We start from the raw sequence: 16,870 nt of genomic DNA, 5'->3' as shown, positions 1-16,870 counted from the left end.
TTTTCTATCGATTGGTATAGTCCAATTTTGATCGATTTTTTACACTCCGTAAAAAAGTATGGAAATCAGAAGAAAAAAAAAAAAAAAAAAAAAAAAAAAAACGTAAAGCAGCTTCGCGCGGCACGTCTGACTCGAGAAAATACGTAATGAAATGGGAAGCGCGCGGAGAAGAACAAAAATCTACAACATGGCGTGGAGGCATCTTAGCGTAGAATTAGAGCGTAAGAATGGGAACGCTCCTGCACGCGCGCGAGCGCACTATCGATCATCAAGCTTGGCTGTGTTTTCTCGGGCACGTACTGGATTCGCGAAAAGTGTTTAAGAAAGCATTCTTTCAGCGTGACGTTAAACCAAGGATCGACCTTACGTTGTATTTGGTCTGAGCGGCAGGTTAAACTCGGTTTAAAATTCGGCGGGGCGAATGGTAGCCGCTAGATGGGAATCTGTTTGTCGAGAGGATGAACTGCTGCTGCTGTTGCTACTGGAAACACTGTAACTCCCGGCATGACGTCGTGACGTGATCCGTCTGTATGATGAGTTGCGAGAACTGTTGGCGATGATAAACGTGTAACGCGAGCTTGTCGTAACTTTTTGACTTATGACAAAGCGTGAGACGGGAGGGTGAAGGGGGACGGGGATACTCTCTGTTGTCATTTCAGCGAATTTCGATCCACTGGAATTAATCATCACCGACGGTAAATAAACCTGGCCAAATTTATCGTTCGTCTCGATATTGCGAGATATTAACGCGTACGACGCGTCATACACTTTGATGAATGTTTACGTGTACGTTATACGCATCAGCAAAACCAATCATTGAGTATGACAAGACTAATTAAGGGCAGATATATTGAATCGCTTATTGAATAAAAATCATTTTTACTTGGTTGTAATGTGCAAAATTAATTAATAAAATCATTGGCAGATAATAAAAATAAAACAGTTTTTACAAATAGTAGGACAACACACTTTCGCGAGACAATGGGGATAATGAAACAGTTGTACGTGCATGAATTATCTTCAAGACATTTATTACAAATAATTGAGTTAAATAAACGATTTTTAAGCGAACAAGATTCTACTGCTACAAGTTCCCGAAGGAGATTTTAGAGTCTCGGAAAACTCTAGGGCGCGAAATCGTTTAAAATAATAGAATATATTTTTTTTAAATTATACTCTTCGTTAATTATGTAATTTAAGTTATAAACGTTACAGATTGTGATACATCTGAAATCGCGCTATACACTCGACGAGTGATTCGGAGCTTTCGGTATTCTTCTGGCGCGCCGATGGAGAGAATCGCATCGATATTAAATCTCGATTACAAACAATGGAAACGAGATTTCCTCGACTCTTTGGAATTCTGCGCTTCGCCATAGCCATTTGTCTATAGCTTTGTCGACGCTACTTGCTAAAACGGAACATCTCGTGCATCGAATAATGCCGTCCGCCGCCGTGTTCCTTTGTAAGCGGCAAAATGCACGCTTATATATTCGGTCGGAGGAATCAACTGAATACCAACTAAGAGAGTAGCCAATCGTCCGCTCGGTCATTCCCGCATGCCGGAGGTTCTAACGTTTCATCCGGAAACCGACTACAGTCTTCCTCGATTCGCCTCGGTTAAGTGACCGGCATAATAAAATAGAAAGCTTATCTTTGACGCAATCTAAGTGTGCGTGCAAATGCCACGTTCAGCTTTAACCGGTAGTTCATTATGTAGACGGTCTGGTTATCTATAATTTTCATCTATGACGAACCTTTCCTTCCAAATCTTTCCAACGGAAATATATGTGAAAAATATAAAATAAATTAATCGCATAATCCGATACTCTGATTGATAAGAATTTTCCTAACTTTGTCATGAAAATATTGTGTCCTAAAGATAATTATTAGTTTAATCAATTAAATTTGTGTAACTTTAATAAAAAATATTTTCAAAGAACATTATAGGGAGTTATATTGTGTAATTTACAATACACATCGATTTACTTTCCAGCTCGATTTAAGTAAATATATCAAAAGAAGATGTTACATATCTGTATCTTAATTAATTTGCAATATTCTCCTCAAGTCATTACTTGAAATTATACAGTAGAGGAAATTTGAATAGTGAAGCCGTTAAGATTATCATGATAATCTAGCGAGAGTCTTTCAAGCATCCCTCGACCAACACTTAGATGTCATTAACACCTCCGTCGCTTACTACGAAGCGCGCTAATATCCTTCATTCCGTTGAAACGCTCCGTCGACGGGAAATTGTCAACTTTCGCGCAGTCACTAACGCTAAAGCGGCGAAAAAATTTTCCGGCTTTATTGCGATAATTATTCGATCAATCTCGCGTCGCGTGCCGCAGGGGTTGATACGCACAAATAGCGTTTCGAGCGCATCGCGAGAAATGAGATCTCTCCCCTCGTCGGAATTAAGACGAGGAGATTTTACTCTCTCTCCCCCTTCCCCCCACCCCCCCACCCCGCGAGTATCTTCATCTCCGGAACAATGGGGTTGCGTGACAAGGAACGATGTTTGATTCGGCACAGTTTCGCGCTCGCGCTCGTCAAACTTGGCTCGTCTCGTCGCATTCCGGAATCGTGGCGCGGCCTTTGTTACGCGAATCTCCCGAAAATACGCGACTCGCTGCGTACTCGACGACGATTCTTTTATTCCCCTTCTCCTCCCCTTTTCGCCGTCTACATCTCTGTCAAGCCGTGTCTCACGTAATGACGATTCGGCACGTATCGCTTTTAAGGGGCCACGACAGACAATAGTGTGTCGCTCGATCGTATTTGCGGATGACCAACGGGGGTGGTCCAAGTAAGTGGTGGTGATTAACGAGCCGCAGTGCCACCGATATACAAACACATCGAGCCATTGACGGCACGGTTGGCTACGAAAGCGGCTATCGTCAAAGAGAAGAGGCGCCTTTGATCCGTCAGTGTTAAAATATTCCTAAGCGCGTCCCGGTTCGACTGTGGTCCGCTACGACACTGTTTGACGCAAAATATCGTTTATACGCGATAATTCAACGATGATAGACGAAGGAGAGTTACTCGATGAAATTCGTTATGTATGCTTCATTGTGTTTCAACTTTGAAAGTTTATGCTTTGTCGCGTTTGGATGAAATATGTCAACACAACTGTCAATAAAGTGTAGGATGCCCGTGTGTCCGAGAAAGAGTACTTCGTTTGATATAAATATATATATATAGAATGTTTCACGATACTTCTCGTTAAAATATCAAGAGCCTTTCGTTTGCTGTTTCCTTTACAATCAAAATAAATCAAATTAACTTTAATGACAGATGAACGGTCGGACGGGGGAAAAGAGAGAATCAGGTCGAGCCGCGATTCCGTTCGACCTCACGCAAATATGATAAAACACAACAATAAATTCAACAGCCACTTACTGTCTTTCACGCAGAATGCGCCGATAATCCAGAGCGGAAAGAGCGGCACGACGAGCACGTTCAAGTGTCTCGCGTTCGCGTTGTACCGTAGACTCCTCCCGTCGTGCGGCCTAAAGTAAATCATGATCGTTCCACGTGACGCGGCACGATCATAGCAACACCGATATCACCAAGGTACGCCGTCGGTGTACATCCACCCTCACTGTTCGAAAACGCACACTGATCCAAAGGATCCAACGGATCTTCACTCTTCGGAGAGGAGATCTAGTCAAGTCCGAAATCCGGACGACGCGGTTGTCGATTATCGCGTACACGATATCCGCGCATCATCCTCGTCCGCGACGGATTTTCGAAGATGACGAGAGAGGCCAACCAACCGGGGTTGGGTTGTTCGGACGGATCGCGCGCGAGTACTGATCGGTTCGACGAATCCGCGACGCGCGAGACCACCCCCCCACCCCGCGAGTATCTTCATCTCCGGAACAATGGGGTTGCGTGACAAGGAACGATGTTTGATTCGGCACAGTTTCGCGCTCGCGCTCGTCAAACTTGGCTCGTCTCGTCGCATTCCGGAATCGTGGCGCGGCCTTTGTTACGCGAATCTCCCGAAAATACGCGACTCGCTGCGTACTCGACGACGATTCTTTTATTCCCCTTCTCCTCCCCTTTTCGCCGTCTACATCTCTGTCAAGCCGTGTCTCACGTAATGACGATTCGGCACGTATCCGCTTTTAAGGGGCCACGACAGACAATAGTGTGTCGCTCGATCGTATTTGCGGATGACCAACGGGGGTGGTCCAAGTAAGTGGTGGTGATTAACGAGCCGCAGTGCCACCGATATACAAACACATCGAGCCATTGACGGCACGGTTGGCTACGAAAGCGGCTATCGTCAAAGAGAAGAGGCGCCTTTGATCCGTCAGTGTTAAAATATTCCTAAGCGCGTCCCGGTTCGACTGTGGTCCGCTACGACACTGTTTGACGCAAAATATCGTTTATACGCGATAATTCAACGATGATAGACGAAGGAGAGTTACTCGATGAAATTCGTTATGTATGCTTCATTGTGTTTCAACTTTGAAAGTTTATGCTTTGTCGCGTTTGGATGAAATATGTCAACACAACTGTCAATAAAGTGTAGGATGCCCGTGTGTCCGAGAAAGAGTACTTCGTTTGATATCAATATATATATAAAGAATGTTTCACGATACTTCTCGTTAAAATATCAAGAGCCTTTCGTTTGCTGTTTCCTTTACAATCAAAATAAATCAAATTAACTTTAATGACAGATGAACGGTCGGACGGGGGAAAAGAGAGAATCAGGTCGAGCCGCGATTCCGTTCGACCTCACGCAAATATGATAAAACACAACAATAAATTCAACAGCCACTTACTGTCTTTCACGCAGAATGCGCCGATAATCCAGAGCGGAAAGAGCGGCACGACGAGCACGTTCAAGTGTCTCGCGTTCGCGTTGTACCGTAGACTCCTCCCGTCGTGCGGCCTAAAGTAAATCATGATCGTTCCACGTGACGCGGCACGATCATAGCAACACCGATATCACCAAGGTACGCCGTCGGTGTACATCCACCCTCACTGTTCGAAAACGCACACTGATCCAAAGGATCCAACGGATCTTCACTCTTCGGAGAGGAGATCTAGTCAAGTCCGAAATCCGGACGACGCGGTTGTCGATTATCGCGTACACGATATCCGCGCATCATCCTCGTCCGCGACGGATTTTCGAAGATGACGAGAGAGGCCAACCAACCGGGGTTGGGTTGTTCGGACGGATCGCGCGCGAGTACTGATCGGTTCGACGAATCCGCGACGCGCGAGAGACACACGGCGCTGGAGGAGGCGCTGCGCTGGACCACTGGATTATTTCGCAAGCTCTCGAGACTCCGGAGACCGGTTCTGGAGGATCTTGATCGGGAAGCGAATCGATCGCGTGTACAGTGCACCACGTAGCAGTTCTCCGCGTAGCGGGATCACATCGTCGATCTATTCGCAATATATCCGTAGATTTGCTCGCGTTATCATTTCTATTCTCTCTCTCTAGCACTTCTTTAATCCTTTTTCTTTTTCTATTAAATCATACTTTGTTTTTCACATCGTCTTTTAATTCCGATTTTTCTTTCCGCACCGACTTCCTCTTTTATTTATTCTCCTTTTTTTTTTCACACTATCCAAATTTCTTTTCGCACCGTCGACTCTTTCCTTTTTCACCTCCTCGGAAGATCTTTGGCAACTCTCACCCCCTTATAACAACTTTTCTTCTATTGTAATATTATTTTTAGATTCTCATTTTTTTATTATTGTAAATCATGCTATGTTTGCTCCAAAATAATAAAGCAATATCACCTCTTTTCTCTTGAGTATTGCAGTTCTTTCCGCAGATTTTTTTTTTTTTTTTTTTTTTTTTTTTTTCATTCGACTTTTCCACTCCGTCTGCTGTAGTTTATGCGTTGCAGCGCATAAAAAAATAAAATTCTTTCGTTATCTCTTCACGATCTTAGAATTTAAGAAAGGAAAGCATTTCCAATTGAATATCCAGAAGCGAGACGAGATGACAGATTATCTAGTCTGCGTGGCTTTTAATTATAAACGCGAATCGAAATCGAAGTATAAGCTTGTTGAAAACTCGAGTGATACGGTAGGGTGAACGCATGAAAACGAAAGGGTAAAGCTTACAATTAGATTGATTTTGAATGTGGGTAAATTTGCAACATCGTTCGGAGCCAAGTGCGCACTCGACGACAGTTCATTATAAACAAAAGTGGATGCGATTGTTGTTTCCTTTTTTTTTTTTTTTTTTCATTCGACTTTTCCACTCGTCTGCTGTAGTTTATGCGTTGCAGCGCATAAAAAAATAACATCCTTTCCTTATCTCTTCACGATCTTAGAATTTAAGAAAGGAAAGCATTTCTAATTGAATATCCAGAAGCGAGACGAGATGACTGATAAATAAATATTAATAGTTAAATCGAGAATTTTCAGAAATTTTATGCATTTTTACAGTTATATCAAGTAAACTATTAGATTAAGGAACAAGGGTCTTAAGGGTAATTGTAGGTATAATATTCTCGATGCATTTCCTGTTTGCGAACAGACTTCGTAGACTACAACAGTTATTTGAATTCTGTAGATGGGTACGAATATTCGGTATGCGGGCAAAACGTCTTAGATTCAATTTTTCGCAAATGGATTCTTCGTGGTGGAGTGTAGAGAGAATCTTTCTATATAATATGGCATGAAAATTTGATGCGAAAGAAATTGGATTTAAGCTGTAGTGCTGTGCCAAACACATCCTGTGTATACGATATATTGCCCAAGGGAAAGCGCAATGTGTTTGCTACTCCGATGGTAAACGATATTAACAAACGATGGAACTCGGTCCAATTTTTTACGTCTCGATGATTTGTGAATTACAGTCAAGTCGTGCGAATCAATTTGTGTACGGTACGTGTACAGAGAGAAAAAGAGAAAGAAAGATAGACAGAGACAGAACAGAAAGGCACTTCTATAAATGATAGAGAACGGAGATAGAGAAATTTGTACCAATTTTTTTCCCCAAACTACAACAATTCTCAATATGCGTTGCTAATGGATTAGTGAAGGCTTGGGTCGTGCTCGCATCCAAGTACGCTTCAATTTGCGAAACTCTACAGTTAATGGACTCGCGCCATATCGAGCTATTAAATTCCGTCACATAGACGCGAAAACGATATACAGTATGAGAGAGAAAGAGAGAGAGAGAGAGAGAGAGAGATTTTGTTTACTGCACAGATTAGCGTAGGTGTAGTAACCGGACTTTATTCTCTCGCACTCGGTGCATATCATACACCAGAGCGTTGCGCTGCACCCGTATTATCATCGCTTCGTGTCGTCCACGCACACTTATGTCGTCGACGCACTCGTCCGATGACATTATTATCGAAAAGCGTTTTACCACGGGGAAGCACGTTCGCTCGCTTTTCGCGGATAAATGTTACGTGTGGCAGCTACGCTACCTGTGAGACCAAGGGAAAGCGCAGCACGGGAGAGCTCTCTACTCCGCCGTTAAGCTATAATAATAAGCGTTGCACATGCATGCCGTAGAGAGACAGAGAAAGAGAAAGAGTGAGAGATACATAAATACAGCGAACTCGAGAGATACATACGCCGGCGAGATGCCCAGGAGGAAACAATGCGTCCCGCTGTGCACGTCAATGAGAACCGCGGAATCTCGTTAGCGCTCTAAATTCTCCTTTTTTGAGGCCACGATGCATTTCCAGGTTCAAGACACATGATATATTTGCATAAGGCTCTTACGCCGGGTGACTATAATATCGCCCGTAATGTCTTCACTATTCAAATATATTACGTCGGGTATACAGAGAAAATGTCTCTTGATATAATATCAAGACGAGTTTCTTCGCTATAATGCCATCGTTTAATTTTTTTTTTTTTTTTTCGATATAAAAATAAAAATGCCACGCTTTATTATCTCGTTAGATCGATTACAAAAAGAAAATAAAAACATGTACCTTCTTCGCTTTCGCGGCGCGCTTTTGATTTAGTAATATCACGACGATTCATGTTGCACGCTTCAGTGCCAATTCCCAAATCGGATCGGAATTTGAACGTGGCGGAATGGGAAACGTGACGGTCTCTCCACGACGAAAATACGAGCTAATGCTACTTAGAAATTTAGTAATGAATCGATACGCACGATCGAGCCATGAACCGAAGATGGATTACGCGCGTGAGGGATCGTGGCGTAGGATAATGGAGAAGCTGGTCCGTATAAAGTCACGGCAAATATTGTACCAAGAGAACTATGCCCGTATAAGAGCGAGGTTAATTGGTTTCGACGTTAACGCCGGAATCTTTCGGTACACGGGAAATTAACATACTCTACGTTAACGAGCGCAACAAACGAGCGCACGATCGTCGGCATACAAAGTGTCGAGATTCCTGAAGACATTTTTAGAATTTTCTTCTGTCTGGTATGACGCGTATTTTCCGATTCTGCCTTTGTTTAATCCAACAATCATCATACATAACTCGCCGCGGAATTACGCCGCCGGCGCGTTCTTGCTACATTTATATTGCTCTTCCGTCTTTCAGTTGCGTCGCTTCTTTTCATATTTTGAATACGCGTCTATTTCGCCCTACGGCGGTTTCATAGGGTGCGCGGATATTAAATTATATTATATGAAACTAACAGAGAGATCCGAAACAGAAGAGAAAACTCCATGTGCTCTATTTTCTATGAGGTAGAATCCTCTCTCTCTATCTTTTTTTTTACATACATTATGAAGATTTAATTAATCGTTTGAACTTTAGCGTGATCAATATCATCATCGATTGTCACTCTTGATTAAAAAATCACTTACTGCGCAATAATTGATCGCAATTGCTTTTCACTGTTCTTCTGGTATAATTTTGATATTGAAAAATTATGATTTTATTCAATCGATTTTGTCTATATTACTACCATTTTTATACATCTTCTTCGTAGGAGTGTTACAAGTTTCTAATAATTTTAGCAACTAAGCTCGTTGTTCCATCCTTAATAAGAATTTTTAATTCTCCGCGACGCGGCGAGAGTGTCTTTGTTGAAGACCATAATTTCTCACGGACGAGTACACCCATGGGTGCACTTCGTTCTCGCGTTCGGACGCGTGCTATTTCGCGTTACGCTTGAACGGCAACGTCAATCCGGACTGTCGAGCCAAGGGAATGAAACGGTAACTAGCCGGTATTCACTCTTGCCGGAAACAAGCCAGGGTAGACACACTGGCTACGACCAGTGTTCATTCATCCGTACTTGTTCGTTCAACGTGCAAGTTTTATTAAAATCCGCGCGTGCATAGTATGAGCTAATAATATTGAATAATAATGTTGAGAAAATTATAAATATTCAGATTACAGAATATGTGAAAATACTAGAAAGTGTAATAAAATATTACAGCTCGTTAAGTTGAATTTTCTCGAAATGATTTCAACAAAATAAATGAAGCAGCTAAATATGATCGAGTGTGGTATAAAATATTTCGAATAAAGTATGAAATATTTTAATGAGGTGAGTGAATTACGAAAAGAAGCAATATAACTATGAGCAAAAGAATAAAATCGAAACTTCCTAAATTGGAACATATGAGTTTTATTTAATAATTCCCCTGGATCGTATCGACGATAAAATTGATAGCACTTTCGAAATTTCATTACGTTATGATTGAGGTCAATCGAATTTACGCGATTGTAAGAACGAAAATATCTGTGTAGAAACCTTATTATCGGACGCAGTATAACAATCGTCTGGGCACTAAGCCAATCACATTTCGTTAATGAAATGGAATTCAGTTTTGGCGAACGTGTGATCTTAATTCACTCAGACCACGTGCGAAGCATCGCAAAACAGAAAAGCACAATTGTAAACACATTTAATGACGTAATTCCATTTCGAACGTTTGCTAACACTGTGCATGATATTATACTCTTATACGAGCCAGAAAAAAATTTTTTAATGTTTAATTCCCTTGTTCATTATTTCAAAAATAATTAAGTGATTCGAGATTTTTTGCAATCTCGATCCTTTATTTATTGACGTCTTTATTTATCGATACGTCGTCATATTTTTTTTTTTTTTTTTCGTTTTAGTACTGAATGTATATTTGTTCAAATATCATTTTTCATATAATCATGATTGCTGCAATTTTTAGTACTTACAAAAATAACGATGTTGTCCGACAAAAACGTTAATAACGTCAAGCTAATATCTCCCGGTCGAGCGATTTTCCTCATTAGTGCCGAATCGACTTGTCCTTTTTGCCCTAATTTACGAAGAAACGTCTTATATTTTGAGGATAAAATATAATTTTTCCATCTCCCTTTGAAAAGACGATTTTTCGCTGTATCGCAATAAAGTGACATCATCAATGTGACTCTTGAAAATAACTATTACCAGATAAATATGTGAATGTTATAATTCGCTGAAAATATCAATTTACTAAAATATTTTGATGCTTGACGCGAAAAGAAATAAGACTATTTTAAAATATGTTTTTCAAAGATATTTTAGTTTAGCGATATAATGGATATAGATGTTTCTAAAAATACAATGCAGATAGATAATAATAGAACTCGGTGTAATGATGTTTCAAAGATACAGTCGATACCACCAATATACAAGATAAAAGTCTCGCACATCTTTTATTACAGCATAAAGCAACCGTATGTCTCCTTCAATGTCATTTTTTAAAGGATACAATATATTTTAACAAAAAAGACAGTCTGTATTCGAGAAACATGACACAGGTAACTAAGAAAGGAAAAGGGATAAAAAATCGTGATGAGCAGTTTATAGGAGATCTCGTAAAAATATCTCGAATAACAACGTCGCGGGATGCCACTTTAATAGGATCTACAATTTTTACGTTAACGGATGCTGCGACAGATACTGAAAGTGCACCATCTTCTAGAATTGTACACTCGGAAGATGATAATCGTCAATATCTTTTATTCCTGGTCATAAGTCAAAAAAGAATACATGCTCTCTTTCTATTATATCGGCTTATATGCTTATTATAGGCGATAAATAAGCGCAAAATTTTACTTACGTTCATGTACGATTAAATTAACGCGCGCTTTGATTAAATCGTAAAAGATATACGTCAATGTTGATTCAAATATAATTATAGTTTTTTTTTTGCGTAATTTTTTAATTTAAAATTATATGCAAAAATTTAGAAAAAATTAGATGTATAGAAAATTAATTGCTCTAAATAGAAAAGTTTCAAGCATATCTCGCGAATACCCGAAGAACTATATGAATAAATAATTACAAATGTTCAGAAAATGAACAAATTTTGTTAGCACGAAGTGAGAATTCGCATTCGTCCGCGTAAAATCCATATTTGTGTTTCCGTAATTGTCGCCGCACGTAATCTCATCTCAGAATCTCTCCTCGTATCAAAAGGTGAGACATTCACAATAAATGATGTGAGATTCAAAGAAAATAACGAATTTCTTGTACCAGAAGTGCGAAAATGCTATAAATTATAAATTTTTTGTGTTTCCACCATACCGTATACATCTTTATAAAATTTTCGATATTAATGCCTATTATATCTTATTTTATATCTTGTTATATTTTATTGTTATATCTCGTACATATTAATTTTATACTAAAATTATTTTTTATGTAGTATATATAAGAAATATATATTTTAAAATTAATAGACATAATGAATGCAAAACGAATCAACTCTCTAAGGCAATGTATACAAAAAAAAATCTTTCCCACGATAAAACATTCGCGAAATATCTTTTAAATCTCACATCATTTTAATATAACTTTGCTTTAATCAGTGATTCATCTTGCGTATTTCTTACATAGCAAGACGTTATTATACAACATTATTCAGAATAATATCGTTTACCTCTGTAAATGAAATGTAAAACGGCAGAACTAACTAAATAAGCAGTGTATCGTTAATAGTTACTATATGGCTCACTAACGACCGATTGATCAATAATCAATGCTCTAATCTTCTCTGCTAATTTATTCGTTCCTCTATAGATTCTTCGTATATGAAACGTAAGCGCGACGCGAATGGAGAGTCATCATCGTCGTTCTTCGTTTCCATTTGTCTCGCGGCGTTGCGCACCGCGTTAACAACATCGGGAGACCTCGTTATAAGCCGCGCGAGCATTGCATGGTCGCATTGCAAACGTGTCGGGAACGGGAAATACACGCGGGATACACGCTTGTACGATCGCGCGCTCGCGTCGTCGGTGCAAGTCGGTTTCTCGAGGACTCTTCTGAAATTTTCACCGCCCCAGAAATACCAGACAGTAACCCGCTTGGCACAGGCTTTGCTGTTCTCTCGTTGCACCTGTATGCGGCGCGCGCGCGGGAAATATCGGTCTTTAAAGTCGGCACACGAGCTCTCATGCATTTATGTATAACCGCGGTAGATAGGACGATCGCGTATCGATCGCACTCGAAAAAAATTAATTGATAGGCGCGCAAGAAACGGGAAGAAGGACAAAGATGGAAACAGAGAGAGTATGTGAACGCGGGTGGTATATTGCTCACGACACACCTCGCTTCCGTAGGGAGGAGAATTACACCGGTCTCCTTCCGTCACCCTTTGTAAAAGTTCCATTTCCCTCGGTACGGGTGTAACTAAGCGAGAGCGACCACGGTATTGTGTCCTCGATAGAGGTGATCACCGTAACGAGAGACACTGGAATATGGAACGAATGCATCAAGTGCTGAATGCATCGGAGGCGTTGCACGGGCTTACCAGAGAGAATCTCTCTCGTATAAGTTGATATGCGCAGTTCGATTGAGGGATACAATGTAGAAACGTTCGTGATGTCAATTACAAATTCAACCGAATAAAAGTATTGTATGTATATATATATATATATATGTATATATGCGGTTTATTTTGAATTTAAATAAATGCCGGGGCGATTAAAACTCATTACACTTTTGCTGAAATCTACTTGGAACAGCCTCATAATGGTAAAACAAATTTTATATGTCGTTCGATTTCTAATCGAACCCTCACATTCCAATTTCATTAACGAGCTCGCGAAGCGAAGAGGCACTTTTGCCGTTCGTTTTTACTCGTCTTCTCCTTGACCGAACGATGGCTTGTAAAAGGAAGCCGTTTGGAAGGCTACGCATGAGAAGGAAACGGAACTACGCTGAAACGGCTGCTGCAAAACGCTCAACGCGCCGTTGTCTCACGAATGAGTTTTTCATGATGAGTGGTTAGACAGCAAAGAGGAGGCCATAAGATGATGCGTGGAGAAGGGACAATAGAAAAACAAAGAGAGAGAAACGGGCAAAGAGCGAGAAGTGGGAAAAATGCGGGATATATAGCTAGATGCAGCGTGAGAGACGCGGGTTGTCGATGGAAGAAAATGCGAGCGATTGCGACGATGGCTGTGGACACATCCCCTCCCTCCCTTTCTCTCCTGTCCGCCATTTACCGATTCTGCTCCTGTTTTCTCTCCTCTCGATCTATGATACATACTCTCTTACACATATGAGAACTCGTTTCTCGAGTCCCTTTCATTATTGATTCTTCTCGTACGTTGTATTGCATAATCATTGCTGACCTTAACAAGTATGAGCTTCAACTCAATGAACAAATAAATGATCTTCTTCATGAATTAGAATCATTAGATATCAAAATTATATATTTTATATAGATATATGTATACATATATCACATAAAAATAAAAATAATTTACAGTTGTGTTTTAGTTATTTTTACATAAAACGGATACAATAAAATGTCGTATAAAAAAAAGCTTGAAAAGGCTATATTTAATTGAATTAAAACAATATGACCGGATTAAAATCGTCTCTGGATATGTCTCTGCCGAAAGAACGAGATCGACGGAATGTATAATAAATATACAAGCGAAATGTTCTTGGCAATAACTTACGTTCTCAAACACGGGGAATGTTGTTGTTAGAATAATCTCCTTTCTCCAAGTTCTCCAAGGTTTATTGACATCAGTCAACGCTGTAGAGCAAGATGTCTATGTATATTTGCGTATTCGGAACTCGTACGAACGAGATTGTCTACGTATAAAACGTAAATGTGCGCGAATATGTAAATATTTAGCGTATCTTTCCCTGATTTCCGCGTACGTGCGCTTGATCCTTTGCTTTTCCACGCAGTTGTTTCGTGTTTGTATGTTCTCCAGTTTTCGAGGAAGTCTACGGCCCTTAAGATTTAATGCACCTATCTATCTATCTCTGACTATCTATCTATCTCCTTCATTCGGTCAGTTTTTTCTCTTGCTTTCTCTCTCTCTTTCCTTTAGCGTGAAAACGGATCGAAACGACGACGTGTTTCTCGCGCGCCACAAACATCCAATAAATCATCTCCGCGCCGGAAAAAAAAAATCAACACAGCTGGAAAGAAGGAAGGGAAAAGGCCGCGACAGTAGTCGGTAATTGAATGTCATATGGCGTCGTCGTCGCGATAATTAGCTTGAATTGTTTTCCACTTCCTGGCAATTACCGGTCCGGCGCGATTGCTACGAAATCATTTTGAGACGACTTCGAAACAGAACATCGTACGTAGGATGCGACCGAGGATCTGTGCTATCGAATCGATTGTCGCAATTGAGACGAAAAGGAGAATCTCGCGGTTTTGCGCCGGTAATTGCATTTTTACGCCGACGCCGTCGCCATCAAGGCGGTAAGGCCGGGTAGGATATTCACGAGAAAGTCTGACTACACGCTTTCTCATATCCCTCGGGCTTATGGCGAGCGAGAGGCGTTATATCGTGCAATGGAGGTGAAAAATGTAGGATTAGTGCCCGTCTGTACTCATTACACACATAAATTTTAAGTTTTGATAGTATTAAAGGGTTACATATACTTTGACAGGCCTAAAACGAGGTCGAAATTAACAAATTTTTATTGTGGGTAAAATTATGTTTTATTAAAAAATGAAAACACATGTCTTGTAGAGCAGTCTTTTGAGAATATTTCCCCAAAATTTCAATAAAAAATATCAAAAATTGATATTTTTTGGCAGTTATTTTCCCAAACGGTATTTGTAAAAACGGCGTTTGCGGTACCAGAGATACCTCCGCCCCCTCTCATCTGAAACAAAAAACAAAAATTTTCCGTGAACTAGATGAATAAAACTAATACTTGTCATAGGATTTTTTTGATTTATGGTTTAGTTTTTTTTATAAATAAAAAAAGATCGATTTTTAGATCGAAAATCGCATTTTTCGCTACGAATCGCTGCCATTTTCGGTTTTAAAAGCGGGCTCATCTCTACAAGCTAGAGAACTAGTAAAGATGTCACATCGGTGACATTATCTACGTCATCTATGTAGATTCGCGTCTCTGCGTAGCCCGATGCCTTTTGTGAGCCTTTTGCATCGAGATGACGAACCGCGTTTCGCGAATGAGCACCCTCGTTTCCGACGCGACCCCCCCTCTCGCACGCATGGCGGCTTTTCTAAAGAGATTCTCTCTGTCTCTTTCTATCCTTCTGTCTCATTACATCGCAACACCCACTCATTCATTTTGTTCAACAGTTTTGTTTTGTTTGCCGAAACGCACTTAAGCAACGTCGCTGTCCATTATGCTCCGATGACGTTGCTGTACGAACGAGTGGCTTGGCTGCTCTTGTGGCCTTTTATCATCTTTCCGGATGCATCGCTCTCTCTCTTTTTCTCCCTTTTTTCTTTCTTCCCAGGTATAATTCTCTCTCCGATGCTCTCATTTGTTTGTTTTTTTTCTGAGGATGCGCGATGAACTGAATTTCCGCGCTTTATTTTCATTCACCGGAAACATCGAGAGAGCGATAAATAAATAAATTAATAATGTCGCGCATCGCTCGTTGGGATTGAATTAATGTTTTAATTAGAATGGTAACTATTGTATCTGCGATGTGAAAATTTTTGTTATTCTTTTAAGGAGGAGCCTCGCATGTAATCCAATATGTTTTACACATGTGATCAATGAATAAAGTATATTCTTGTATCTGAAAAATATTTATGATATTTTTAGACTTGGTTTTTCATGGTTTAATGTTATGTTATAAAATATTCGATTTAAAAGTTCTGTACAAATATATATTTTAATGATATTGATTTTAACCGTCAGTATTTTATGAAAATAGATATATGTCGCACAAAAAGTTTAAAATTTAATATTGTACTTAAAAAGTAATCACTAATTATCTATATACACGACTTTTCAATAATTACGTAATTTATAAAGTTGTATTGTGTAACGATATATGTACAAATATATTTACTAACATCGAAATGAGAACCGCTTCAAGAAAACACTTGATCTTCATAGTGCGTGCCACAAGAAAGTTTGAGAAATTAACTTTATTACAGTCGTGATGTGATTTAGATCCCGATTTAGTCGCACGATTAATTCCCCAGCTTGGTACGAAGTAATTTCTTGGCGATCATGGAACACCCTTTGTTACTTTTATCGTGCGTGTAAAAAATACAGAGCAATTAGCGGTACAAAGATCGTACGAGTAAGAAGTTTCCGACATTATCAGGCTTGCAAAATCCGTAATAAACGAATACCGTGTATTTCATAGTTCCTAGAAACTCGTGCGTGCGCAAAAACCATCGAAATGAAACTTATTATGTACCATGGATATCTCTTTATAAAATACAATATGATGCAAAATATATATCTTTAAATAAAAATTAAACAGAAAAGAAAAATATGATTACAGAATGATTACAAAGTGATTGCAGAATTAGCTTACTATTAAACATAAAATCCTCAAATAAATTTATATACTAGAATAATTTAAAAAAATATCTTACATCTTTAGCTTTATCAGCAAAGGTTTCTTAAATTTATCGCAGACAATGGCAGTGCTAAATTCCCAGAAACTTGTGCGTGCGCAAAAACCATGGAAATAAAATTTATTATGTACCGTAGATATCT

At 39.7% G+C, this 16,870-nt stretch overlaps 1 protein-coding gene across 1 annotated transcript in view; it reads right to left on the bottom strand.

The window, feature by feature from the left end:
* Positions 1–3,839, bottom strand: part of LOC115241366 (neural cell adhesion molecule 2-like) — a 204,214-nt gene extending 200,375 nt beyond the window's left edge. Inside the window, exon 1 of the mRNA XM_029817087.1 lies at positions 3,406–3,839. Within this exon, the coding sequence (XP_029672947.1) occupies positions 3,406–3,529 (124 nt within the window). The 5' untranslated portion in view covers positions 3,530–3,839. The remainder of the gene's footprint in view (positions 1–3,405) is intronic.
* Between the last annotated feature and the right edge of the window lie 13,031 nt (positions 3,840–16,870).

This window comes from Formica exsecta, unplaced genomic scaffold, assembly GCF_003651465.1.
Source record: "Formica exsecta isolate Colony F162 unplaced genomic scaffold, ASM365146v1 scaffold48, whole genome shotgun sequence".
NCBI classification, from domain to species: Eukaryota; Metazoa; Arthropoda; class Insecta; order Hymenoptera; family Formicidae; genus Formica; species Formica exsecta.
The sequence above is the reverse complement of the archived record's forward strand: the minus strand, read 5'-3'. Positions and strand labels throughout refer to the sequence as shown.